This window comes from Pseudorca crassidens, chromosome 3, assembly GCF_039906515.1.
Source record: "Pseudorca crassidens isolate mPseCra1 chromosome 3, mPseCra1.hap1, whole genome shotgun sequence".
Classification (NCBI taxonomy): domain Eukaryota; kingdom Metazoa; phylum Chordata; class Mammalia; order Artiodactyla; family Delphinidae; genus Pseudorca; species Pseudorca crassidens.
The window spans coordinates 72,780,923-72,804,707 of NC_090298.1; the positions used below are offsets into that span (position 1 = coordinate 72,780,923).

The 23,785-nt window shown below is 38.0% G+C and overlaps 1 protein-coding gene across 1 annotated transcript in view; it reads left to right on the plus strand.

The window, feature by feature from the left end:
- The window catches only part of ADGRV1 (adhesion G protein-coupled receptor V1), a 567,434-nt gene that overhangs the window by 196,978 nt on the left and 346,671 nt on the right, over window positions 1-23,785 (plus strand). The window contains exons 62-69 of the mRNA XM_067731218.1: window positions 6,237-6,375; window positions 6,548-6,733; window positions 7,001-7,233; window positions 9,407-9,555; window positions 11,396-11,597; window positions 12,119-12,338; window positions 14,387-14,626; window positions 16,304-16,453. Of these exons, the coding sequence (XP_067587319.1) occupies window positions 6,237-6,375; window positions 6,548-6,733; window positions 7,001-7,233; window positions 9,407-9,555; window positions 11,396-11,597; window positions 12,119-12,338; window positions 14,387-14,626; window positions 16,304-16,453 (1,519 nt within the window). The remainder of the gene's footprint in view (window positions 1-6,236; window positions 6,376-6,547; window positions 6,734-7,000; window positions 7,234-9,406; window positions 9,556-11,395; window positions 11,598-12,118; window positions 12,339-14,386; window positions 14,627-16,303; window positions 16,454-23,785) is intronic.

The window sequence follows — 23,785 nt, forward strand, 5'->3', positions numbered from 1 at the left end:
TTTGCATTTCTCTAATGATTAGTGATGTTGAGCATCCTTTCATGTGTTTGTTGGCAATCTGTATATCTTCTTGGGAGAAATGTCTGTTTAGGTCTTCTGCCCATTTTTGGATTTGGTTGATTGTTTTTTTGATATAGAGCTGCATGAGCTACTTGTGTATTTTAGATATTAATCCTTTGTCTGTTGCTTCGTTTGCAAATATTTTCTCCCATTCTGAGGGTTGTCTTTTTTTCTTGTTTATGGTTTCCTTTGCTGTGCAAAAGCTTTTAAATTTCATTAGGTACCATTTGTTTATTTTTTTTTATTTCCATTTCTCTAGGAGGTGGGTCAGAAAGGATCTTGCTGTGATTTATGTCATGCAGTGTTCTGCCTATGTTTTCCTCTAAGAGTTTTACATTTAACTCTTTAATCCATTTTGAGTTTATTTTTGTGTATGGTGTTAGAGAGTGTTCTAATTTCATTCTTTACATGTAGCTGTCCAGTTTTCCCAGCACCACTTATTGAAGAGCCTTTCTTTTTTCCATTGTATATTCTTGCCTCCTTTATCAAAAATAAGGTGACCATATGTGTATGGGTTTATCTCTGGGCTTTCTATCCTGTTCCATTGATCTATATTTCTGTTTTTGTGGCACTACCATACTGTCTTGATTACTGAAGCTTTGTAGTATAGTCTGAAGTCCAGAACCTGTTTCCTCCAGCTCCTTTATCTTTCACAAGATTGTTTTGGCCATTTGGGCACTGTTGTGTCTCCATACAAATTCTAAGATTTTTTTGTTCTACTTCTGTAAAAAGTGCCATTTGTAATTTGATAGGGATTGCATTGAATCTGTAGACTGCTTTGTGTTGTATAGTCATTTTTGCAATTGTTGCTTCTTCCAATCCAAGAACATGGTATATCTCTCCATCTGTTTATATCATCTTTAATTTCTTTCATCAGTGTTTTATAGTTTTCTGCATACATGTCTTTTGTCTCCCTTGGTAGGTTTATTCCTAAGTATTTTATTCTTTTTAATGCAGTGGTAAATGGGAGTGTTTCCTTAAACACTTAAAGAGAGTCTCTTTCAGATTTTTCAGATTTTTCAGATTTTCCTTAAAGAGTGTCTCTTTCAGATTTTTCATCATTAGTGTATAGGAATGCTAGAAATTTCTGTGCATTAATTTTGTATCCTGCTACTTTAACAAATCCATTGATTAGCTCTAGTAGTTTTCTGGCGGCATCTTTAGGATTCTCTATGTATACTATCATGTTGTCTGTAAACAGTGACAGTTTTACTTCTCCTTTTCCAATTTGTATTCCTTTTATTTCTTTTTCTTCTCTGATTGCCATGGCTAGGACTTCCAAAACTATATTGAATAATAGTGGTGAGAGTGGATATCCTTGTGTTGTTCCTGATCTTAGAGGAAATGCTTTCAGTTTTTCACCATTGAGAATGATGCTTGCTGTGGGTTTGTAGTATATGGCCTTTATTATGTTGTGGTAAGTTCCCTCTATGCCCACTTTCTGGAGACTTTTTATCATAACTGGGTGTTGAATTTTGTCAAAAGCTTTTTCTGCATCTATTTTGATGGTCATATGGTTTTATTCTTCAGTTTGTTAACATGGTGTTTCATATTGATTGATTTGCATGTATTGAAGAATCCTTGCGTCCCTGGGATAAATCCCACTTGATCATGGTGTATGATCCTTTTAATGTGTTGTTGGATTCTGTTTGATAGTATTTTGTTGAGGATTTTTGCATCTATATTCATCAGTGATATTGGTCTGTAATTTTCTTTTTCTGTAGTATCTTTGTCTGGTTTTGGTATCAGGGTGATGGTGGCCTCATAGAATGAGTTTGGGAGTGTTCCTTCCTCCACAATTTTTTGGAAGAGTTTGAGAAGGATGGGTGTTAGCTTTTCTCTAAATGTTTGATAGAATTCACCTGTGAAGCTATCTTGTCCTGGACTTTTGTTTGTTGGAAGATTTTTAATAACAGTTTCAATTTCATTACTTGTGATTGGTCTGTTCATATTTTCTATTTCTTCCTGGTTCAGTCTTGGAAAGTTATACCTTTCTAAGAATTTGTCCATTTCTTCCAGGTTGTTCATTTTATTGGCATAGAGTTGCTTGTAGTAGTCTCTTAGGATGCTTTGTATTTCTTCAGTGTCTGTTGTAACTTCTCTTTTTTCAGTTCTAATTTTATTGATTTGAGTCCTCTCCCTTGTTTTCTTTTTTTTTTTTTTTTTGCGGTATGCGGGCCTCTCTGTTGTGGCCTCTCCCGTTGCGGAGCACAGGCTCCGGACGCGCAGGCTCAGCGGCCATAGCTCGTCGGCCTAGCTGCTCCGCGGCACGTGGGATCTTCCCGGACCGGGGCACGAACCCGTGTCCCCTGCATCGGCAGGCGGACTCTCAACCACTGCGCCACCAGGGAAGCCCCCCCTTGTTTTCTTGATGAGTCTGGCTAATGGTTTATCAATTTTGTTTATCTTCTCAAAGAACCAGCTTTTAGTTTTATTGATCTTTGCTATTGTCTTCTTTGTTTCTATTTCATTTATTTCTGCTCTGATCTGTATGATTTCTTTCCTTCTACTAACTTTGGGTTTTGTTTGTTCTTCTTTCTCTAATTCCTTTAGGTGTAAGGTTAGATTGTTTATTTGAAATTTTCTTGTTTCTTGTGGTAGGCTTGTAATGCTATAAACTTCCCTCTTAGAACTGTTTTTGCTGCATCCAACAGGTTTTGGATTGTCATGTTTTCATTGTCATTTCTGTCTAGGTGTTTTTTGATTTCCTGTTTGATTTCTTCAGTATCTCTTGGCTATTTAGTAACATATTGATTAGCCTCCATGTGTTTGTGTTTCTCATGTTTTTTTCCCTGTAATTGATTTCTAATCTCATAGCGTTGTGGCCAGAAAAGATGCTTGATATGATTTCAGTTTTCTTAAATTTTCTGTGGCTTGATTTGTGACCCAAGATGTGATCTATCCTGGAGAATGTTCTCTGCACATTTGAGAAGAAAGTGTAATCTGCTGGTTTTGGATGGAATGTCCTATAAATATCAATTAAGTCCATCTTGTTTAATGTATCATTAACAGCTTGTGTTTCCTTGTTTACTTTCATTTTGGATGTTCTGTCCATTGGTGAGAGTGGGGTGTTAAAGTCCCCTACTATGATTGTGTTACTGTCGATTCCCCCTTTTATTTCTGTTAGTATTTGTCTTATGTATTGAGGTGCTTCTATGTTGGGTGCATGAATATTTACAATTGTTATATCTTCTTGGTTTGCTCCCTTGATCATTATGTAGTGTCCTTCTTCGTCTCTTGTAATAGTCTTTGTTTTAAAGTCTATTTTGTCTGATATGAGAATTGGCGACTCCAGCTTTCTTTTGATTTCCATTTGCATGGAATATCTTTTTCCATCCCCTCACTTTCAGTCTGTATGTTTTCCTAGGTCTGAAGTGGGTATCTTGTAGACAGCGTATGTATGGGTCTTGTTTTTGTATCCATTCAGCCAGTCTATGTCTTTTGGTTGGAGCATTTAATCCTTTTACTTTTAAGGTACTTATCAATATGTATGTTCCAATTACCATTTTCTTAATTGTTTTGGGTTTGTTATTGTAAGTCTTTTCCTTCTCTTGTGTTTCCTGCATAGAGAAGTTCCTTTGCATTTTTTGTAGAACTGGTTTGGTGGTGCTGAATTGTCTTAGCTTTTGCTTATCTGTAAAGATTTTAATTTCTCCATCGAATCTGAGTGAGATCCTTGCTCGGTAGAGTAATCTTGGTTGTAGGCTATTCCCTTTCATCACTTTAAATATGTCCTGCCACTCCCTTCTGTCATGCAGAGTTTCTGTTGAAAGATCTGCTGTTAACCTTATGGGGATTCCCTTGTGTGTGAATTGTTGCTTTTCCCTTGCTGCTTTTAATATTTTTTCTTTGTATTTAATTTTTGATAGTTTTATTAATATGTGTCTTGGCGTGTTTCTCCTTGGATTTGTCTTGTATGGGACTCTCTGCACTTACTGGACTTGATTGACTATTTCTTTCCCCGTATTGGGGAAGTTTTCAACTATAATCTCTTCAAATATTTCTCAGTCCCTTATTTTTTCTCTTCTTCCTCTGGGACCCCTAGAATTTGAATGTTGGTGCATTTAATGTTGTCCCAGAGATCTCTGAGACTGTTCTCAATTCTTTTCAATCTTTTTCTTTATTCTGCTCTGCGGTAGTTATTTCCACTATGTAGAATGTTCCTCTACCTCAGTTATTCTGCCCTTGATTCCTTCTAGTGTATTTTTTGATTAACTATTTCCTTTCCCATATTAGGGAAGTTTTCAACTATTATCTCTTCAAATATTTTCTCAGTCCCTTTCTTTTCCTCTTCTTCTTCTGGGACCCCTATAATTTGAATGTTGGTGCATTTAATGTTGTCCCAGAGGTCTCTGAGACTCTCCTCTGTTCTTTTCATTATTTTTTCCTTATTCTGCCCTGCAGTAGTTATTTCCACTATTTTATCTACCAGGTCACTTATCCGTTCTTCTGCCTCAGTTATTCTGCTATTGATCCCTTCTAGAGAATTTTTAATTTCAATAATTGTGTTCTTCATCATTGTTTGTTTGCTCTTTAGCTCTTCTAGGTCCTTGTTAAACGTTTCTTGTATTTTCTCCATTCTATTTCCAAGATTTTGGATCATCTTTACTATCATTATTCTGAATTCTTTTTCAGGTAGCCTGCCTATTTCCTCTTTATTTATTAGGTCTGGTGGGTTTTTACCTTGCTCCATTCATATGCTGTGTGTTTCTCTCTCTTCTTATTTTGCTTAACTTACTGTGTTTGGGGTCTCCTTTTCGCAGGCTGCAGGTTCGTAGTTCCCGTTGTTTTTGGTGTCTGCCCCCAGTGGCTAAGGTTGGTTCAGTGGGTTGTGTAGGCTTCCTGGTGGAGGGGACTAGTGCCTGTGTTCTGGTGGATGAGGCTGGATCTTGTCTTTCTGGTGGGCAGGACCACGTCTGATGGTTTGTTTTGGGGTGTCTGTGACCTTATTATGAGTTTAGGCAGCGTCTCTCCTAATGGATGGGGTTGTGTTCCTGTCTTGCTAGTTGTATGGCATAGGGTGTCCAGCACTGTAGCTTGCTGGTCGATGAGTGGAGCTGGTTCTTAGCATTGAAATGGATGGAGATCTCTGGGAGAGCTTTCGCCGTTTGATATTACATGAGGTCAGGAGGTCTCTGGTGGACCGGTGTCCTGAACTCGGCTCTCCCACCTCAGAGGCTCAGGCCTGACACCCGGCTGGAGCACCAAGACCCTGTCAGCCACACAGCTTTTTTAAAAAATGCTACTTTAAGGTCCCTCTACCTCTTTCTTTGCAGAATGGGAGTGTGTACCTTCTGCCTTCTGCCTTGGACCTGTTAGTGTTGGAGGGTCTCCTGCAGAGGTGGAGGGGTGGCTGTGGCTCCCCCTGGGGACAAAGACACTTGCAGCAGCAATTCTGGGTAGTACTCCTTGGTGTGAGCCCTCCCAGAGTCCACCATTGTCCCCACCGAAGAGCTGGGTAGGCCATGAGAAGGTTTCTGACTGTTCTTTAGATTATTTGCACAACCCCATGCCAAGGAGAGCACACTGAGTAACATCAAGAGATCTGTGCTTTCAGCCCTGTTCTGTCACTAACCACGTAAAATAGGAGTTACTTCATCTCTGTAAGCTTGTGTGCCTCAGCTCCAGAATCATCCCTTAAAAAATCATCTGGATCAAAGATTTGATGATTCTGATTGTTCTAAAATTAGGACCTATTATTTAACTAGGGTAGTATGATCATAGGCAGTTTTGTTTATCATAAATTTTCTCATGAGGAGTGAGATAGCAGTTATCAATAAAGTAGCTGAATTTGTGTCAAAACTTTATCTTTTTGGTAGTTTTTTCATTAGCATTGCATGTGTGAAGTGTTTACTGTTCTATATTCGTATTTTGTATCTTGTGTAGTAAGTGGAATGTCCATACGTACTTTTTTTAAATTCCTTTAAACCTTCTACTTTTAGTGTTCAGCTTTTCCTAGTATTCTTGTCAAGCAGATTTACACAAGCTCAGTATTTTGGGTGTTACTGTCTTGGAATTAAAAGACTTTTTTTGCTTTATAGTTGATAGATAGGGTTATTAAAATTCATAATATTCTTGAAATAATTGAAAATTGTTTATTTTTGAAGGATAGAGCAAATATTTAGGAAAAGCTCTTTTCAATAAAAAATGAAATATACATTTGTGTGTTGTTATAGCCTCGTTCGTGGCCCAGCGATTTCTGGGGAGGTCACAGTGTACTGGAGGATATTCCCTCCTTCCATGGGGGAATTTGCTGAAACTTCAGGAAAACTAACAATGCGAGATGGACAGTCCGCGGCAATTGTAGTGTTACAGGTATCAGTATTACTGATTGTTGTTATGCCCTTTGCTGTGTGTGTGTGTGGTTGGGGGGTGGGGTGGTGGGAGGTGGTCAGTATTACAGAGTTCATTGTTTTGCTTATATGACAGATATATTTTTTTAAATGTTCAGATTCTGCTGCTCATGGCTCTTTCTGTCCTTCTCTAGGCTTTGAATGATGACATTCCTGAGGAAAAGTGTTTCTATGAGTTTCAGCTCACTGGAGTCAGCGACGGGGGTGTATGGCGTGAGTCCAGCAGCACTGCCAACATCACAGTGGTGGCTAGTGACTTTCCCTATGGACGATTCGCCTTTTCACAAGAACAACTTCGGGTGTCAGAGGAAGTGCAAAAGGTGGAGCATGAAATGCTTAAAATGTTAAATATCATTTTTAGTTTTTATATCGTGAGTGATCTTTAAAATGTGTTTCTCTGTTCATATTCCAAAGTGTTCACAAACTGATTAATGTGTTCCTGATATCATTTTAACGTAGAATTTATATACTTTGATAAATTTACATGTAACTTCGACATAATCCTGGTAAATAGGATTAGAGACACTCAAAATTAAGTCTTGTCTGGTAGAGTACTCATCCAAAATAAAAAACTGCTTCTTGCATAGGTTAACCTCACAATCATCCGTTCGGGTGGCTCTTTTGGCCCTGTGAGGCTCTGGTTTGAGGCTGTGAGTGGGACAGCCGAGGCCGGCGTGGATTTCATCCCTCCACCAGGGCAGCTCCTCTTTGAAGCGAGGGAGACGGTGAAAAGTGTGCACATTGAAATCCTTGATGACAACCTTCCTGAAGGCCCTGAGGAATTTTCCCTAGTGATTACAAAGGTGGAACTCCTGGGAAGGTAAAGTAAAAGAGAAAAATAGGAAAAAGGAAACAAAACAGAGAGAAAGGATGAGTGAAAGCTAGGTTGTGCAGGGATTAATACTGAACTGACTGTAAAACAGTCTTCCCCTGCTTTGTCTCACATTTATGTGACACTAGACCAGGACAGTGGTGGCAAAGACTGTTAATTATACAATGTTCTAAATAAAATTTTTTCCTGAAAGTTGAAAGTATGTGTTTCTGTTGTGTGAAGTCACTCTGGGCAGCAGGGGAATTGAACATGGTGTGGACTTGTAGTAATTTGGTGAGGAGAGAGAGGAGCTGTTCTCTAGGTCAAAGGTCAGCTGGTGGGACAGATTTTGGTTCCTCCATCTCTGTCTCTACACCAGGGAACAGGCTGGACTGAGAGATTTCTTTCCTTGATGTCTCTGAAGGCTGTACAATATTGTCTTCTTTGTGAAGAATGAGGTAGATGTTTGCCCAATGGCATTTTTAAAGCAGGGGAGAAAATTTTGAGTAAAAGATGGTTGGTAGTTAATGCACCATGTTTTCACTGAAAATCAAGAGTTAACCATATTGAGTCCCTCTCATTCTCTGATTTAGTGCAGTGACTTGATTAACAAGGGTGGGAAACACATGTTACATGATGAAATAGATGGAATACCTACAGGTTAAGTGGCTCAAGAAGCACCTCTGTACCTATGGCTTACATACAACCTTCAACTGGAATAATGTTTGCACTTAGATATGTCCTAAAGGAAGTTTACTTGTGCATGCAATGAAAATGCTTTTGCATTTGTGATATTAATGCAATGCTTTAAAGCTTTTTTTAACTAAAATATTTCACTGAATGACTTAGGCAGAGTGTATCTCATTCCCCTGGGAAAAATTATTGTGGGCTCACTAACACTTCAACTCTTAAATTTCCCAGGTATGATTCTGTGTCTGACGATGGGAATGAATTTGTACTTATATTAAATGTATTAAAACTTGAGATGGTCACTGACTGTTTTAATTGAGTGAGTGAAGTTTGGTAAATGTAGCTCATTATGTGTGAGATTATATCTGTGTTTTTGACTAAGTGGGGCTTGAGGCATTTGTCCTCGCTGCTGCCCTTTAAAAAAGGCAATTCCTACTTAAGCTTAATTCTGAGGAAACAAGTTTTCCTTCCAGATAAATTTCTAGGCTTCCTTTGATCTGAAAAGGAGAGTAGTATAAACCCAGTTTGCCTAGTTGCTAGAAAGTTTACTGCCTTGATACTCAGTTACGGTAAGCAGCTAAACCATGATCCATCTCAGACTACTGATAACGGTTTCTCTTATCATTTAATGTTTTAACCCCCAGTTTTCTAATTTTGTCCTGTATATAATCTAATTAATGAGCGTTCAACCTTTCCAAACTGGGTAGGTTAAAAATACTAGGTAAATAGAATTTGGGAATTGAAGGAAGGACTAAAATGGTTTAGTGCCATCTTTTTTGGTAGCTTCAGGAATTAAAGCGATGTAAAACCCAGGAAGTCAAAACTTTTCTTTGATGGGAGTAATAGCAATCTTTAAAAGAGACTTTCTCAGCAGAAATACATTGCTAGACAAGTAAGCTACCATCTGTATGAAAGAATAGAGGCATTGATTTAATTGATATTCACAGAAACTGGAATCTTTTCTTGAATCTTGATGGTTTAGCTTAAAATTTCTTTAGTGGCATGACACTCATTATATCCTTAAAGTAACTCTCTCTTCCATAAAAAAAATAAATAAATAAAGTAATCCTCTCAACCTAACACTGTAGATCTCTAACCAAGCTGGTTTCCATCTTTGAGTGCACTACAATTTAATGTACATTCCCTTCCGTGACCCATTACTGTAGTATGTGTTCAGCAGTACATTCCTAGCCCCAGAGGTTCATTTTCCAACTTCTTCCCAATTTCCTAATAGTTTTATTATCTTTTCCTATTGCCTAAGTTTAATAACTTTATATGAGTTTTGGTTTTATGCAGGCGGTGATAATTGGGAACAGCACAGAAATATATTTCAAACATCATTTCAGAAAAGAAAAGTATTTTCGTGTTGGGATCTTTAAAAGGATGAAAAAGCTTAATAGGACTAAATTATAGGAGCTAATAGGACCCTTCTTCAATTCATGCTAAACAATTATACTCAATTTATTTTATTTATTTTTTATGACTCTGAAAGGGGGTATGATTTTACCATCCAAGAAAATGGACTTCAGGTGGATCAGCCTCCTGAAATAGGAGACATCTCCATCGTCCGAATCATCATAATGAAAAATGATAATGCAGAGGGAATCATTGAATTTGACCCAAGTTATACTGACTTTGAAGGTAGGTTCAGTAACGTTACTTATAAATTTGCCACCAATTTCTGAATTAGAGTACCTCAGCACGACATTGTCAGTTTGAATTGCTGTATGCAAGTTTTCCTGATTTGGGGTGTGTGCATGTGTGTGTGCGTGCGTGTGTGTGTGTGCGTGCGTGTGTGTGTGTACACATATATACACCTTTGTATGTATTTATATATGCCTTTATATATATTTACATATTTATTTTAAAAATATATTTTGAGTTACCTTTGGGCAGTCTTGAATCTCACTTTTGTATGGCAAAGTGGAATGGTTGGGAATAAGGCATTTAGAGAAATTATGTTTAACTTTAAGATTGTTGAAATGTTTATATTTCGAACACTTATATTTCTAATTTATGTAATGCTTAATTTCCTTTGTGATTAGAAATCAGTGAATATTCACTTCCTAATGAATAATCACCTTTGAAATATTTTACTGGACCGCAGGTGCAAGTAGTATCTGGACTCCTAATCATGCTTTCTTGAAACAGTATCTAATAGCAGCTTGCCTTATCTTGCCCATTCTCCCCTCTTGTAGAAGCAGAATGCAGAATATATGGTTATATTTCCTCCTGGTAGAAGGAGGTGGCTGCTTTTTCTGATTTTATTCAAAAGCAGAATATGAATATACCTTTCAAAATAAACATGGTATCTTCTTGTTGCAATTAATTTATTGGCTTCATTGCCTCCGTGAAATTCTTTCATTATCTAGCCATTTTTTAAGTTCATCAGAAATCACTTTAGGAGTTGATTTGTATTGACTTCACGGGTAAAGTCCTGGAAAACATCACCATTTTGTGAACTTCAGTCTACAGCAAGTAAAAAAAGGTTGCATTTTTATACCAGCAGAAAAATGGGACTTGGATCTTTTTTGTTCACTGATTTCTGTTTGATTCACTATCTTTGGGGATATTTGGGACAGTGCATTTATAATTACAATGTAAGTTCAGTACTATTTAGCTCTGGCTAGTGTGAACTCTATTAAATGATATTTTAATATACATATGTTAGCATAGCTGAAGAAGAAATAAAATATGAATAGAAATTTTAAGTTGAAATCAAGCACTGAGGAAACATTTTCAGATTTACAAGGAGATTTCATAGGAACTGAAAATGTAACAGAATCATCTTTATATCTGGAGTTTTCAAACACTCATATGATATAAATAACATACACCTTATTTTTTATATTACTGATGTTTCAGTTAAATATGCAGAAACAATCCAGAACGGTTTCCTTTTTTTTTTTTGCGGTACGCGGGCCTTTCACTGTTGTGGCCTCTCCCTTTGCGGAGCACAGGCTCCGGATGCGCAGGCTCAGCAGCCATGGCTCACGGGCCCAGCCACTCCGTGGCATGTGGGATCTTCCCGGACCGGGGCACGAACCCGTGTCCCCTGCATCAGCAGGCGGACTCTCAACCACTGCGCCACCAGGGAAGCCCCCCAGAATGGTTTCCTTTGAGTACACATATTTTAAGTGTTTTTTGTGCTCATCTAGCATTGTCAAAAAAGCAAGGGTTATTTATTTATATGTGGCACACAGAGAAAGAATGGCTATGCTAATGATTAAATCGATTATTTAAATTCTAACTTACACTGCTCACTATAATTTTCAACTTGTGACATACTGTAGTTCTCCTAAAAAAAAAAATAAGTCATGACATTTTCACTAATTGTTTTTTAAAGCAATAAATGAACTGCGGAAAAATTGAGTGCTTGTGTTGTACTGTTATATTTAATTGTCATGTTTGATTTGACTGAATCTTATAAAAGTCACTTGCTTTGTCTGGCGTACCAATTAATTTCAAATTCCTGTTACAGTGGAGGAGGACGTAGGGATGATCATGATTCCAGTGGTGAGGCTTCATGGCACTTACGGCCGTGTGACAGCTGATGTCATCTCTCAGAGCTCTTCTGCAGTTCCTGGTGGTGTTGATTATGTACTGCATGGTAGTTCAGTCACCTTTCAGCATGGGCAGAGCTTAAGTTTTATAAATGTTTCCATCATTGATGACAATGAAAGGTAAAACTACTTAGTGATATTGGAAATAACATGGGCATATGTAAAGCATGAGTATTGTGCTCCAGTCCTTACCTATGTTTTGCACTGATAATAGAATTTTAGATTATACTTGTACCCATTGAAAAATGAGTGAGAAACTTTAGGAGGTGCTGAGATAGGGAAAAAGGGATTGGGAGTCCATTGTGATTGTGCCTCACTTTTTCTCAAACAGAAGAAGAAATAATAATTTTTATTCTTCTAGATTTGAAAAGTCTAATCAGAATGTGGAAACATCCTGCAGATCACTTCCTTAATGCATTAATCAATTAAAAAGAGGGGAAGAAAGTCTAATAACTATCCCAGTTTATGTAATATTGAAGTGATCATTTGTGCTTTTAGCTAAGCACCCTCTTCTTACCACTTGGTGTGTGACTACTGTGCCTTGAATATGTATGACCAATTTTGAAAATGACTAGTTATTTGGATTTTAGAAGCATTTTAATATGTTTAGACTCACAGAATTGCTCCTTCTTGCTATGCAGCGAATTTGAGGAGCCCATTGAAATCCTGCTCATTGGAGCTACTGGTGGAGCGGTCCTTGGGCGCCACCTAGTGTGCAGAATCACGATTGCCAAGAGTGACTCTCCCTTTGGTGTAGTAAGATTTCTCAATCAAAGCAAAATTTCTATTCCTAATCCCAATTCTACAATGATTTTACCCTTGATGCTGGAGCGGACTGGAGGACTCTTGGGAGAGATTCAGGTAGAGTTATTTTTCCCATGATTTAAAAAATAATTTGGATTGATAGATATGCTGTTGGATTTTCTTATTCCTCAAATATAGTCATTTATTTATTCACAGTCAGTAATACTTATTAATTACCTAGTAGGTATAAAGCAGCTTCTAAAATCCTTTGAAGTACATAAAAATGCATAAGGCATATAGCTGTCCTCAGGACACTCTTGAGAGAAAGTTAAAAATTAAATGAAGGATTCTGGTAAAAGTCAACAAGTATTTGTAGAGGGCTTTCCATGTATCAGACCCTGTTATAGGCCCTGAGAACGCACTGGTGAACAAGACAGGCTTCATCTCTGTTCTCATAAAGTTTTCAAACAATAAACAAAAAAATGAAAAGAAAATGATCTGATAACACTAAGTTTTTTGCAGGAATGTAAAATCAGGAGACACGATCATAAGTGACCTGCTGGCCACTGTTGATTGGATGGTAAGGGTGTGATATTAAAGCTGAAAGATGATAAGAAAGAGGTGCTCAAGTAATTGTTAGAGGGATGAGCATTTGGGCAGAGGGATTAGCTAGTGCAGATCTACAAACTTGGCATGTTTGCGGTATGCAGAGGTCCATGTGGTGGATGGGCTTGGAAATGAAGGGGTAACAGCACAAGATAGATCAGAGGGGCCAGTAGGTGTTTGGCCACAGAGAACTTTCTAAGCCAGGTTAAAGATGATGAGTCTAAGTGCAAATAGGATGCCATTAGAGAGTTTTAAGCAGGGGAATGATGTCAGTGTCACCAGGTTGTCAGCTCATTTATAACTGCTGTGAGGAAAATGGGTTGTCAAGAAGCCAGAGTAGAAGCAGGGAGAGCAGTTAGAAGGCTCTTGCCCTCTATAGCCCAGGGCAGAGCTGACGATGGCTCAGACAAGGGTGGAGATGGAGCTGGCCAGATGGGAATGGGCATCGAGTATGTTTTGGAGGAAAAATTCACTGGGCTTGTAGAGGGGAAGAGAGTAATCAAGGATAACTGCTAGAATTTTAGTTGAGCAACTGGTTAAATTGTAGTGCTGTTTACGGAGATGCCGAAGCTTGGGGGGAAAAGCAAGAGTTCTGTTTTGGCCTTGTTGATTTGAGGTAGCTACTAGACATCCCAGTGGAGGGGCAGGTAGGCAGGGGGAAGTTCGAGTGTGGGTTGTGGGGAGGTCAGGACTGCACACAGATTCAAAAGATGTTGACACACCTGGAGGCATTTGAAACTCTGTGGCCTAAGGAGTGTAGACAGGGATGTAAGGGGTATAGACCCAAGCGCGGGCTCCCAACATTTAGGGATCTGAGGAGGGAGAGCCAGCCAAAAAGACTGAGAAGTAAAGAAGGAAAACTAAGAAGGTATGTGTTATGTGAGTAACATGTAAGCCAAGGAAGACAGGACACAGTGTTTCAAGAAAAAGAAGCGGTCAGCTGTGTCCAATGCTGATGAAAGAAGCAAAGAGAAGTGCCCAGTTTTCTTTCTTTATGCATATGAAAAGAATACAATTTTAAATTATAGAAACTTTAAAAAATGCATTTGTTGCAATATAAAATTTTTGTTTCTTGTAACAATTTATGAAAATTTCTGTTCCTCTTACACTAGGAATTTAAGTATATTTATTGCTGCACGCCCAGCAGACCTTTCACATGGTTTTATAGTCTGATTCAAATAGGTTTTGATGGACAGAAGCTGTGCACTAGCAAGACAGTTTGTACTCATATTTTTAAAGTTCATATTACTCTAATATATATATTTAGAATATGTACCTTTATGTTTTTGTTATCCTGTGGTGATAACAAATGACTGGGTATTCAGATCTTTCTTTACTTGTTAGACGTTGCTATTCATGAAAACAGATATTCTATAGATACATAGCTTATATTTGCAAATATTGTTTTAAACAACATGAGTTGATAACATAGGAATTTGCTGGAGATATTCTAGAATAATTTTCACATGTATTATATATATTTTTAATACTACATATCCTGCTAAGTAATTCTTTGTTTAAAGCTGATCGTTTCTATTAAAAAAACAAACACCCTGCAGGTAAACTGGGAGATAGTCGGACCCAATTCTCAGGAAGCCTTACCATCACAGAACAGAGACATCGCTGACCCGGTGAGCGGGTCCTTCTCCTTTGGAGATGGGGAAGGTGGAGTGAGAAGCATCACTCTGATAGTCTATCCTCATGATGACATTGAAGTTGAAAAGACTTTCATTATTAAACTTAAACTTGTGAAAGGAGAAGCTAAATTAGACTCCAGAGCTAAAGATGTTACATTAACAGTAAGTCCGAATTTGTTTTGCCCACAAAATTTTGGATTTAACGATTTATTGGAAAATGCATTTACATTTGTTGAAACTCTATGGGCTTATGATGAATTTAAAGTTATAAGACCAAATGAAGTCATAGTAATTCCTGTGGGTCAGATGTTCTGGTTGTTATATTAATTTATTCCATAGCCTTATTATTTATATATATATATATATATATTTTTTTTTTTTTTTTTTTTTTTTTTTGTGGTACGTGGGCCTCTCACTGCTGTGGCCTCTCCTGTTGTGGAGCACAGGCTCCGGACACACAGGCTCAGCAGCCATGGCTCACGGGCCCAGCTGCTCCGCGGCATGTGGGATCCTCCTGGACCGGGGCACGAACCTGTGTCCCCTGCATCGGCAGGTGGACTCTCAACCACTGCGCCACCAGGGAAGCCCCAACTGATAATTTTTAAAGGCTTTAAGATAATGAGAAATACTTATTTTACACTTTCTGAGAAAACCTGATGTTTTGGGGATATTTGGCACTTTTAGAGAGGAGGCATTTGTCATATCATACGCATTGGATATCTTTGCCATTAAAGTACATAAAAGTTCACAGATGTCACAAGTCAGATTGTTGGAAGGAAGAATGGTACTTGTACAATTAGGGCAATGATGGTGTGGATCAGATCCGAGTTCAGCATATTTTGCATGAATCACCCAGTCCATCGGGGAAGAAAGTACTGGGGACCAAGGTTACTGAAAAAAAGACTGAAAGATGCACCTTTTTTTTAAGTTTGGAAAACACTCATGTCTGGGGTCTGTATCAGTCAGATGTCTCCAGAGAACCAGAACTATTAGGAAATATATATGAAGAAGGAGTTTTTTTTTTTTTTTTTTTTTTAAGGAATTGGCTCATGGAATTGTGGGGTCTGGCAAGTCCAAAATCCATAAAGCAGGCTGGCAGGCAGGAAGGCCAGGAAAGAACCGAAGTTGCAGTCTTGAGTTTGAATTTTGTGGGGCAGGCCAGCAGGCTGGAAACTCAAACAGGATTCCTAAATTACAGTCCTGAGGCACAATTCCTTCTTCTCCGGGAAGCCTCAGTGTTTGCTCTTTAAGCTTCAACTGACTGGATGAGGTCCGTTCACATTATTGAGAATAATTTTCTTGACTTCAAGTCAGCTGGTTGTAGATATTAATCATATCTGCAAAATGCCTTTACAGCAACATCTAGACTAGTGTTTGACCAAACAATTGGACACTGTAGCCTAGCCAGGATGACACATTAAATTAACCGTCACAGGGCCTTTGCTTCTCTCCATATTGTATTATATCATAATGAGTAGAAAGAGGTTAGCTAAACTTAACTGGTTAAATGAAGCAAATGAGAGGTGAATAAAGCTAAATTCAGTCATTGAAGTATTATCCTTTGGTGATTCTACAAATTGTAGTTTTCTGAACACTTATTCCCATTATCCTTGGGGGATAAGAATCTACCTGTTTTGGTAACAATCAACGTAATAAAGAAGGTTTTTAAAAATCAGGTAGCTAGGTGGATTATATCCAAGTATCGTGATTGTGTTTCTTTCATTTCCTCAGCTTATCTTGTACATACACAATACATCAGTGTGTTGATATATTGGATACCGTAATTTCATCCATAGCTGTTATATACATTTTCACTCTGCTCTCTGTTTCTCTTTCTAGATACAAAAGTTTGGTGATCCAAATGGAGTGGTTCAGTTTGCTCCCGACTCTTTATCTGAGGAGACCTATTTGGAGCCATTAGCTCTGGAAGGGCCCCTGATCATTACTTTCTTTGTCAAAAGAGTCAAGGGCACTCTGGGAGAGATTATGGTATCATTTTTCCTTTGATTTTTAAGTAGAGTAGTAATTTGCCTAACAACTGCGGTTGAGAGGAACAGAGAAACTGCGTGTGCTGGAGAGTTAAAGTTTTAGATATACTGAAGTGACATGAGTTTTCACACACTCTGAGAAGGCTCATTGGAGCACGTTTGGACTCTCTAGCCGGCACCAGCCTCTGGCTGTCTTTCGAAATTCAGTTACAATTAAGTTAAAAAGATCTTTCTCATATTTAATGATGAAGAAAATGACTGAACTATTTTGTAATTTTTTGTTTGCTATAATGTGAAGCTTTTCCTACTGAACAGGCCTATCCATGATTTTTATAAATTGTTTAATATAGTCTTAATATATCCTTTTTTTGGATATACCTCTTTAAATGTGTTTATTATTTTAGAAGTTTAGAACATTGTTTGAACTGAGTTAAATGTTTGTGGAATCCTTGAAACATTTCAAGAAAACATGGCTTGGAATCACTGCTCTAGATCTATTACTCTATTAACATAGATCAATATGCATATATTCTTTATTTTCAATATAATCGAGATGCTCTTGTAAATCATGAGTATATTCATCGAACTGATCAAGGTTATCTGTTTGCTAGCAAAACATATTTTGTGAACTCTCTCTATAAACTTACCTCTTTTCCTGTATTGGTGATTAATTGTTACTTCTTCAGTTGAAACTTCATGGTTTGGAGGTAAAAAAATTCTTAGAAGATAATTTTTTACAGATTTTGGGAGGGGGGAATTCTTAATTTCTGAAATCTTAGATATCTTTTTTTTTAAAACATTCCGTTTTCTCTCAAGGTTTTTGGTTTTTTTAAGAAGTCTTTATTGGAGTATAATTGCTTTACAATGGTGTGTTAGATTCTGCTTTATAACAAAGTGAATCAGCTATACATATACATATATCCCGATATCTCTTCCCTCTTGCGTCTCCCTCCCTCCCAGCCTCCCTACCCGACCCCTCTAGGTGATGACAAAGCACTGAGCTGATCTCCCTGTGCTATGCGGCTGCTTCCCACTAGCTATCTATTTTACATTACGTAGTGTATATATGTCCATATCACTCTATCACTTTGTCCCAGCTTACACTTCCCCCTCCCCGTGTCCTCAAGTCCATTCTCTTGTAGGTCTGTGTCTTTATTCCTGTCATGCCCCTAGGTTCTTCATGACCATCTTTTTTTTTAAGATTCCATATATATGTGTTAGCATATGGTATTTATTTTTCTCTTTCTGACTTACTTCACTCTGTATGACAGATTCTGGTTCCATCCACCTCACTACAAATAACTCAATTTCGTTTCTTTTTATGGGTTAGTAATATTCCATTGTCTATATGTGCCACATCTTCTTTATCCATTCTTCTGTTGATGCACACTTAGGTTGCTTCCATGTCCTGGCTATTGTAAATAGAGCTACAGTGAACATTGTGGTGTATGACTCTTTTTGAATTATGGTTTCTCAGGGTATATGCCCAGTAGTGGGATTGCTGAGTGGTATGGTAGTTCTATTTTTAGTTTTTTAAGGAACCTCCATACTGTTCTCCAAAGTGGCTGTATCAATTTACATTCCTGCCAACAGTGCAAGAGGGTTCCCTTTTCTCCACACCCTCTCCAGCCTTTATTGTTTGTAGATTTTTTGATGATGGCCATTCTGACTGGTGTGAGATGATATCTCATTGTAGTTTTAATTTGCATTTCTCTAATGATTAGTGATGTTGAGCATCCTTTCATGTGTTTGTTGGCAATCTGTATATCTTCTTTGGAGAAATATCTGTTTAGGTCTTCTGCCCATTTTTGGATTGGGTCGTTTGTTTTTTTGATATAGAGCTGCATGAGCTACTTGTAAATTTTGGAGATTAATCCTTTGTCAGTTGCTTCATTTGCAAACATTTTCTCCCATTCTGAGGGTTGTCTTTTTGTCTTGTTTATGGTTTCCTTTGCTGTGCAAAAGCTTTTAAACTTCATTAGGTCCCATTTGTTTATTTTTTTTTTATTTCCATTTCTCTAGGAGGTGGGTCAGAAAGGATCTTGCTGTGATTTATGTCATGCAGTGTTCTGCCTATGTTTTCCTCTAAGAGTTTTATAGTGTATGGCCTTACATTTAACTCTTTAATCCATTTTGAGTTTATTTTTGTGTATTGTGCTAGGGAGTGTTCTAAATGCATTCTTTTACATGTAGCTGTCCAGTTTTCCCAGCACCACTTATTGAAGAGGCTGTCTTTTCTCCATTGTATATTCTTGTTTCCTTTATCAAAGATAAGGTGACCATATGTGCATGGGTTTATCTCTGGGCTTTCTATCCTGTTCCATTAATCTGTGTTTCTGTTTTTGTGCCAGTACCATACTGTCTTGATTACTGTAGCTTTGTAATATAGTCTGAAGTCAGGGAGCCTGAATCCTCCAGCTCCGTTTCTCTTTCTCAAGATTGCTTTGGCTATTTGGGGTCTTTTGTGTTTCCATACAAATTGTGAAATTTTTTGTTCTACTTCTGTGTAAAATGCCATTGGTACTTTGATAGGGATTGCATTGAATCTGTAGTTTGCTTTGGGGAGTAGAGTCATTTTCACAATGTTGATTGTTCCAATCCAAGAACATGGTATATCTCTCCGTCTATGTATCATCTTTAATTTCTTTCATCAGTGTTTTATAGTTTTCTGCATACAGGTCTTTTGTCTCCTTAGCTAGGTTTATTCCTCGGTATTTTATTCTTTTTGTTGCACTGGTAAATGGGAGTGTTTCCTTAATTTCACTTTCAGATTTTTCATCATTAGTGTATAGGAATGCAGGAGATTTCTGTTCATTAATTTTGTATCCTGCTACTTTAACAAATCCATTGATTAACTCTAGTTGTTTATGGTAGCATATTCAGGATGCTCTATGTATAGTATCATGTCATCTGCAAACAGTGACAGCTTTACTTCTTCTTTTCCAATTTGGATTCCTTTTATTTCTTTTTCTTCACTGATTGCCGTGGCGAAAACTTCCAAAACAATGTTGAATAATGTGATGAGAGTGGGCAACCTTGTCTTGTTCCTGATCAGAGTGGAAATGGTTTCAGTTTTTCACCATTGAAGATGATGTTGGCTGTGGGTTTGTCATATATGGCCTTTATTATGTTGAGGTAAGTTCCCTCTGTGCCTACTTTCTGGAGGATTTTTATCATAAATAGGTGTTGAATTTTGTCGAAAGCTTTTTCTGCATCTATTGAGATGATCATATGGTTTTTATCCTTCATTTTATTAATATGGTGTATCACATTGATCGATTTGCGTATATTGAAGAATCCTTGCATTCCTGGGATAAACCCCACTTGATCATGGTGTATGATCATTTTAATGTGCTGTTGGATTCTGTTTGCTAGTATTTTGTTGAGGATTTTTGCATCTATGTTCATCAGTGATATTTGCCTGTAGTATTCTTTCTTGGTGATGTCTTTGTCTGGTTTTCGTATCAGGGTGATGGTGGCCTCGTAGAATGAGTTAGGGAGTGTTCCTCCCTCTGCTATATTTTGGAAGAGTTTGAGAAGGATAGGTGTTAGCTCTTCTCTAAATGTTTGGTAGAATTCACCTGTGAAGCCATTTGGTCCTGTTCTTTTGTTTGTTGGAAGATTTTTAATCACAGTTTCAGTTTCAGTGCTTCTGATTGGTCTGTTTATATTTCTATTTTTCCTGGTTCAGTCTCGGAAGGTTGTGCTTTTCAAAGAATTTGTCCATTTCTTCCAGGTTGGCCATTTTATTGGCATATAGTTGCTTGTAGTAATCTCTCATGATCCTTTGTATTTCTGCAGTGTCAGTTGTTACTTCTCCTTTTTCATTTCTAATTCTGTTGATTTGAGTCTTCTCCCTTTTTTTCTTATTGAGTCTGGGTAATGGTTTATCAATTTTGTTTATCTTCTCAAAGAACCAGCTTTTAGTTTTATTGATGTTTGCTATCGTTTCCTTCATTTCTTTTTCATTTATTTCTGATCTGATCTTTATGATTTCTTTACTTCTGCTAACTTTGGGGTTTTTTTGTTCTTCTTTCTCTAATTGCTTTAGGTGTAAGGTTAGGTTGTTTATTTGAGATGTTTCTTGTTTCTTAAGATAGGATTGTATTGCTATAAACTTCCCTCTTAGAACTGCTTATGCTGCATCCCGTAGGTTTTGGGTCATTGTGTTTTCATTGTCATTTGTTTCTAGGTATTTTTTGATTTCCTCTTTGATTTCTTCAGTGATCTCTTGGTTATTTAGTAGTGTATTGTTTAGCCTCCATGTGTTTGTATTTTTTACAGATTTTTTTCCTGTAACTGATATCTAGTCTCATAGCGTTGTAGTCGGAAAAGATTCTTGATGTGATTTCCAATTTTCTTAAATTTAGCAAGGCTTGATTTGTAACCAAGATATGATCTATCCTTTAGAATGTTCCATGAGCACTTGAGAAGAAAGTGTATTCTCTTGTTTTTGGATGGAATGTCCTATAAATATAAATTAAGTCCATCTTGTTTAATGTATCATTTAAAGCTTGTGTTTCCTTATTTATTTTCATTTTGGATGATCCGTCCATTGGTGAAAGTGAGACGTTAAAGTCCCCTACTATGATTGTGTTACTGTCGATTTCCCCTTTTATGGCTGTTAGCATTTGCCTTATGTATTGAGGTGCTCCTATGTTGGGTGCATAAATATTTACAATTGTTATATCTTCTTGGATTGATCCCTTAATCATTATGTAGTGTCCTTCTTTGTCTCTTGTAGTAATCTTTGTTTTAAAGTCTATTTTGTCTGATATGAGAATTACTACTACAGCTTTCTTTTGGTTTCCATTTGCATGGAGTATCTTTTTCCATCCCCTCACTTTCAGTTTGTATGTGTCCCTAGGTCTGAAGTGGGTCTCTTGTAGACAGCATATATATGGGTCTCGTTTTTGTATTCATTCAGCCAATCTATGTCTTTTGGTTGGAGCATTTAATCCATTTACATTCAAGGTGATTGTCAATATGTATGTTCCTATTACCATTTTCTTAATTGTTTTGGGTTTGTTTTTGTGGGTCTTTTCCTTCTCCTGTGTTTCCTGCCTAGAGAAGTTCCTTTAGCGTTTGTTGTAATGATGGTTTGGTGGTGCTGAATTCTCTTAGGTTTTCCTTGTCTGTAAAGGTTTTAATTTCTCCGTCAAATCTGAGTGAGATCCTTGCTGGGTAGAGTAATCTTGGTTGTAGGTTTTTCCTTTTCATCACTTTAAATGTTGTCCTGCACTCCCTTCTGGCTTACAGAGTTTCTGCTGAAAGATCAGCTGTTAACCTTACAGGGATTCCCTTGTTTGTTGTTTTTCCCTTGCTGCTTTTAATATTTTTTCTTTTATTTAATTTTTGATAGTTTGGTTAATAACTGTCTTGGCATGTTTCTCCTTGGATTTATCCTGTATGGGACTCTCTGTGCTTCCTGGACTTGATTAATTATTTCCTTTCCCATATTAGGGAAGTTTTCAACTGTAGTCTCTTGAAATATTTTCTCAGTTTCTTTCTTTTTCTGTTCTTCTGGGACCCCTATAATTAGGATGTCGGTGCATTTAATGTTGTCCCAGAGGTCTCTGAGACTGTCCTCAATTCTTTTCATTCTCTTTTCTTTATTCTGCTCTGTGGTAGTTATTTCCACAAGTTTATCTTCCAGGTCATGTATCCATTCTTCTGCCTCAGTTATTCTGCTACTGATTCCTTCTAGAGAATTTTTGATTTCATTTATTGTGTTGTTCATCATTGTTTGCTCTTTAGTTCTTCTAGGCCCTTGTTAAACATTTCTTGTATTTTCTCCATTCTATTTCCAAGATTTTGGATCATCTTTACTATCATTATTCTGAATTCTTTTTCAGGTAGACTGCCTATTTCCTCTTCATTTGTTAGGTCTGGTAGGTTTTTTCCTTGCTCCTTCATATGCTGTGTGTTTCTCTGTCTTCTCATTTTGCTTAATTTACTGTGTTTGTGGTCTTTTCACAGGCTGCAGGTTCGTAGTTCCCGTTGTTTTTGGTGTCTGCCCCTGGCTAAGGTTGGTTCAGTGGGTTGTGTAGGCTTCCTGGTGGAGGGGACTAGTGCCTGTGTTCTGGTGGATGAGGCTGGATCTTGTCTTTCTGGTGGGCAGGGCCGCATCTGGTGGTGTGTTTTGGGGTGTCTGTGACCTTATTATGATTTTAGTCAGCCTCTCTCCTAATGGGTGGGGTTGTGTTCCTGTCTTGCTAGTTGTTTGGCCTAGGGTGTCCAGCACTTTAGTTTGCTGGTTGTTTAGTGGAGCTGGATCTTGGTGTTTAGATGGAGATGTCTGGGAGATTTTCGCTGTTTGATATTACGTGGTGCTGGGAGGTTTCTGGTGGACCAGTGTCCTGAACTTGGCTCTCCCACCTCAGAGGTACAGCCCCGAAACCTGGCCAGAGCACCAAGACCCTGTCATCCACATGGCTCAGAATAAAAGGGAGAAGAAAAGAAAGAAAAGAATAAAATAAAATAAAGTTATTAAAGTAAACAATAATTATTAAAAATAAAAAAAATGTTTATGAAGTAATTTTAAAAAAAGGAAGGAAGAAAGAAAGAAAGAGCAACCAAACCAAAAGAAAAATCCACCAATGATAACAAGCACTAACTGTACTAAAAAAAAAAAAAAAAGAAAAAAAACAGACCGACAGAACCCTAGGACAAATGGTAAAAGCAAAGCTATACAGACAAAAATCACACACAGAAGCATACACATACACACTCTCAAAAAGAGAAAAAGGACTTTAGTTGCCCCCAAAGTCCACCTCCTCAATTTGGGATGATTCGTTGTCTATTCAGGTATTCTGCAGATGCAGGGTACATCAAGTTGACTGTGGAGATTTAATCCGCTGCTACTGAGGCTGCTGGGAGAAATTTCCCTTTCTCTTCCTTTGTTCACACAGCTCCTGGGGTTCAGTTTTGGATTTAGCCCCGCCTCTGTGTGTAGGTCGCCTGAGGGCATCTGTTCTTCACCCAGACAGGACGAGGTTAAAGGAGCAGCTGATTTGGGGGCTCTGGCTCACTCAGGCCGGGGGGGGGGAGGGAGGGGTACGGGTACGGGGCGAGCCTGTGGCGGCAGAGGCCGGTGTGACGTTGCACCCGCCTGAGGCGCGCAGTGTGTTCTCCTGGGGAATTTGTCCCTGGATCATGGGAGCCTGGCAGTGGTGTGCTGCACAGCCTCCCGGGAGGGGCAGTGTGGAGAGTGACCTGTGCTTGCACACAGGTTTCTTGGTGGCTGCAGCAGCAGCCTTAGCATCTCATGCCCCTGTCTGGGGTCTACACTGATAGCCGTGGCTCACACCTGTCCCTGGAGCTCATTTAGGTA